Genomic DNA, 2,940 nt, shown 5'->3' on the forward strand with positions numbered 1-2,940 from the left:
TAATAATAATAATAATAATAGTATAACAAAATGTACTACAAGTGTTCTGATAATAAAATAGAGTGTGTAAAGTGCATCTTAATAATTTTAAATATATGTTAGATGAATTTCAATGGTGAAACAAAGCATATTAGCCGCATATTAATTAATAATAAAACAGTGTATTATTAGATATATCCCAATTTCAAAACAAATAAAACAAAACACAAACAAAACAAGTAGGTTAACTACATCGTATTGAAACAAAAAAACAACAAAACAACAGATGTTAGCTGTATCCTGATGATGAAACAAAGTTCATTACTGATTAGGTCAAAAGGAGCATTTATATAATATAATATTATGTATCTTATTAAGTGTCTGCAACATAGAGTGAATGAATTCAGAGTATTGGGTGGGGGGGGGAGAACAGTTATGTGGAACAGATAAAACATACATGCAAGGGTAACGATTAACGATTAATTAATTAACTAGGCTGTGAAGTAAGAGAAATCTTTCATGCATTATCCTAAATAATAAATTACATGCATTAGATGTTACAGAAGTGTCTTACATAGTTCATGGTAAAAGCATGCAGAGACTGAAAGAAAATTATTTGAAAGAAAAAGAAGAAGGAAAAAAGAAACCTGGATCTCCTGAAACAGAATAAAGTCGTTTCAGGAGAAAAGTTAAGCAACATAGAACAATCAAAATGGAATCTAGAGCATAGCAGAACTATAGCAAAAAGAATTTGAAAAAATTAAAAATTACATATTATAAAAAAATTATAACACGACAAACATTAGTTTTTTAGTCGCTATAATATTATCTTCAACTTCAAGTTTGAAAATCAAATAATTGAATCTATGGTATAAATCGAGCAAACACCTAAAATGGTCTGGCCTACACATAGATATTTTTCTTTACGTACAACATTTCTCTCTTTAATACAACATTAACAAAAGTTGCACACCATTTGATCATGCTTTTCACACGAAATATGAAATTACAGAACACAGAACATGTCTCTATGAAAACAAAACAAAACAAACAGAAACAAAAACAACATGTGCCACGTATTAATGACGATATCACCACCACCACCACCAACAACAACAATAAAAATAACAACAACCACAACAACAACAGGAGCAACCCCTACAACAACAACAATAACAATATAAACAACAAAAATAGCAACAATGACAACAGCAAAAACAAGAACAACAGCAACCACAACCACAATAACAATAACAATAAAAAACAACAACCACAACAACAACAATAACAATAAAAAACAACAACAGTAGCCACAACAACAACAACAACAATAAAAAACAACAACAGTAACCACAACAACAACAACAACAACAATAACAATAAAAACAACAACAGCAACCACAACAACAACAACAAGAACAACAACAACAGCAGCAACAACTCCTACTTCCCTCTACAACTAGACCATCACTAGCATTTTAAATATATTTTAAAAACCCAACAACTTGTTAAAGCAAGAAGGTAAGCAAAAAAAAAAAAAAAAAAAAAGCAGCAGCAAAAAGTGAGCATCTATGATCAAGGACTACAACTGCTACACTAGCTCATTAGTGACGAAAAAGAAGTCCCGATCTCAGAGTTATGTCGTCAGAGGAGTTCATGAAATTCTGAGTCTAATTGCGTCATGGTTCGAAACTTCCACTCCCTCTAGCCCTTATAACAGAGTGAAATTGTGGAATGGTTGGTATAGGTTTAACGACCCCCATCAACACTATTAGGTTATTTAAGAGGCGGGGCTTCAGAGTTTAACGTCCATCTCCGAAAGGACCGAGCCAAATGGGAAATTCCCGTAAAGTGCTTTTCCAAGGGCACAACGACGGACCGAGCTGAGGCTTGAACCCCCCGAACCCGCAACCTCACGATTACAGGTCCGATAGCCTAACCACTAGACCTTACAGTGGGTATATTAACACGGAAAACAAATTTTAAAAGAAATAAGATGAATAGAATTAAAATAATAAATGAATTTATTTTTTTAAAAGCCCAATAAAAAACAAGAAGCAAACCAAAAACTGAGAAATAAACCTGTCCTTAAAATTTGTTAAAATGAATTCAACGGGTGAAGCAAATTATGAGAGTACTTGCTGTGGTTTACTCTTTCTTTCCTATCAAACATCTATCGTCCTTATCTTTCGTATTTCTTTTCTTTGTTACTCTCTAGTGGTAGATATACCTGTAATCTTCGGCATTTATATGACCTATGTGTGTAGCAAGTGACGTAAAACGTTTACTAGAACAAAAACTCTCAAGCAACACCTCTGATTTTCGTCACCTATACTTATAATCTATTTGAGTAGCGAGAGCCGTAAAACTCCTACAAAATCTAAACTAAAGAATTGAGAAAAAAAGACATAAATATTAACAAAATAAACGAATAAGCAATTTGCATTGCAAGTGCCGTAACACTCTTTTAAACTAAACTAAAAAAAAACAACTGACCGACAACAACGAGCAAACAACCCTCCCCATCCCCCCCCCCAAAAAAAAAAAAATAATAAAAAAATAACAAAAAAATGTACATATATAAACGAAACGAGAATAATATTTCTGAGATGATTGTGAAGGGTCAAAAACTCACGAGATACCGCCAGGGTGATGACGTCACTAGAAACCACTCCGCGAGCGTTCTCAGCCACACAGCGGTACGCGCCAGGGTCCGAGCTCGAATCCAGACCGTTGATTGTGAGCGCATATAGTGCCAGGGTCCCGCCCGAGTACTTGTTGGGCGGGCTGGCCAGGTTGAGCCGGGCGCCGTCTTTGGTCCAGTAGAAGCTGGTCAGGGCCGGCACGGCGCTGACGTCACAGGGCAAGGTCACGAATTCGCCGCTCCTTCCGGTGACGCTAGTGGTGCTGGTGTTCAGTGTGGGGCGGTCTGTGGGTTGTGTGGTTATGTGTGTGTGTGGG

General features: G+C 35.8%; 1 protein-coding gene across 1 annotated transcript in view; it reads right to left on the reverse strand.

Annotated features, from left to right (window-relative positions):
• LOC101848774 (hemicentin-1) overlaps nucleotides 1–2,940 on the reverse strand; it is a gene marked incomplete in the record, with an annotated part of 58,272 nt that overhangs the window by 6,981 nt on the left and 48,351 nt on the right. Inside the window, 1 exon segment of the mRNA XM_035972202.1 lies at nucleotides 2,615–2,908. Coding sequence (XP_035828095.1) covers nucleotides 2,615–2,908 — 294 coding nt within the window.

Source organism: Aplysia californica, unplaced genomic scaffold (assembly GCF_000002075.1).
Source record: "Aplysia californica isolate F4 #8 unplaced genomic scaffold, AplCal3.0 scaffold00611, whole genome shotgun sequence".
In the NCBI taxonomy this organism is placed as follows: domain Eukaryota; kingdom Metazoa; phylum Mollusca; class Gastropoda; order Aplysiida; family Aplysiidae; genus Aplysia; species Aplysia californica.